Below are 1,405 nucleotides of genomic sequence, written 5' to 3'. Positions count from 1 at the left end.
CCTTCCTACCTCTCCAATGGCTTCCATGTGCTCCTTCTATCCACCACAAATGTAAGAGGAGATGCTGTCACTTTTTCCAGACAAAGAGAAGCTGAGGCTCAGGGGTGGAGACACTGAGTGCTCAGGGCGTGTGGAGGTGTGGCACAAAGGCTCCTGGGGCACAGTGTGTGATGACTCCTGGGGCCTGGCAGAGGCTGAGGTGGTGTGTCAGCAGCTGGGCTGTGGTCCTGCCCTGGATGCCCTGGGAGAAGCTGCATTTGGTCCTGGAAATGGAAGCATCTGGCTGGACGAGGTGCAGTGCCGGGGCGAGTCCTCACTGTGGGCCTGTGCTAGTGCGCCCTGGGGACAGAGTGACTGCAAGCATGAGGAGGATGCGGGTGTGAGGTGCGCAGGTGAGTGGCAAGACCAGCGTCATGGGCTGGGGCTGTCAGAGTATATATCTAAAACAGATCTCTTTCTTCGGCCATGATTCCCCAGAAGCTGTGGTCTAAGCTCAATATATCTAGGGGAGAAGAATGTACACTGACAATTAGACTATCAAGTGCAATGATTCTGTTTTTCTTCTTTTCTCTCCAGGCAAAATGACAACAATTTCACCCATTCATAAAAGTAAGTGGTTCTTCTACTTTAAGACAGGCCATAGAGTGAAGATTAGATTTTCATGTATCTACAGTACAGAATCTATATATTCATGCAATATTTTAGTAGGCCAGATGATAGACTTTCAAAGTAACAATAAAATTTAATTCTACTGTAAGAGCTCCAGCACTTCTAATGCTAATGGAAATTCATTTTAGAGTGATCTTCATGTCAAAATATAGATTTTTATATACTCTAAAGACTGATTGCCTCTCTTACTCTTCAGGTACCAGTTCTATCTCAGCACCTGTTCCAGGTCTCCTTTCGTTACCTGTGATCATCTGCATCATTCTGGGAGCCCTGCTTTTTTTGGTCCTCGTCATCCTTGGAACTCATCTGCACAGATGGAGAACAGAAATACGAGGTGAGAGATTAGGTTACTGGTAACCTTGAATTTTGTGTGCAGAGTGTGAGTCACATTCGCATCACTGCAGAAATATACCTGACCCCCACAACTGTAAAGGAGTAGATCATTATTTTGGCTCACACTTTTACTGAATTCAATCCATGGCTGGATAGCTTCAGGAAAGAAACTATATGGAAGAAACTCATGGCAGAAGGCAGTTGTTTACTGTATGGTGGCAATAAAGTGAAGGTTACAGAAGGAAAGAATTTGGGTGGGAGATAGTCTGTCCAAAAGCAAGCATTCTTCCCTCTTCATCCATGACACACTTCCTTTTTTATGTATTTAGTACAGGATCTACAGTGTCTCACTATACACATCAGACTCACAGTGATCCTCCTGTTTTCAGCCTCCCAATTGCTG

The 1,405-nt window shown here is 45.2% G+C and overlaps 1 protein-coding gene across 1 annotated transcript in view; it reads left to right on the top strand.

The window, feature by feature from the left end:
• The first annotated feature begins 61 nt into the window (after positions 1 to 61).
• LOC111814669 (antigen WC1.1-like) overlaps positions 62 to 1,405 on the top strand; it is a 10,197-nt gene continuing 8,853 nt past the window's right edge. The window contains exons 1-3 of the mRNA XM_023708577.1: positions 62 to 392; positions 577 to 609; positions 866 to 1,003. Coding sequence (XP_023564345.1) covers positions 62 to 392; positions 577 to 609; positions 866 to 1,003 — 502 coding nt within the window. The remainder of the gene's footprint in view (positions 393 to 576; positions 610 to 865; positions 1,004 to 1,405) is intronic.

This window comes from Octodon degus, unplaced genomic scaffold, assembly GCF_000260255.1.
Source record: "Octodon degus isolate 3935 unplaced genomic scaffold, OctDeg1.0 scaffold00403, whole genome shotgun sequence".
NCBI lineage: Eukaryota > Metazoa > Chordata > Mammalia > Rodentia > Octodontidae > Octodon > Octodon degus.
The sequence above is the reverse complement of the archived record's forward strand: the minus strand, read 5'-3'. Positions and strand labels throughout refer to the sequence as shown.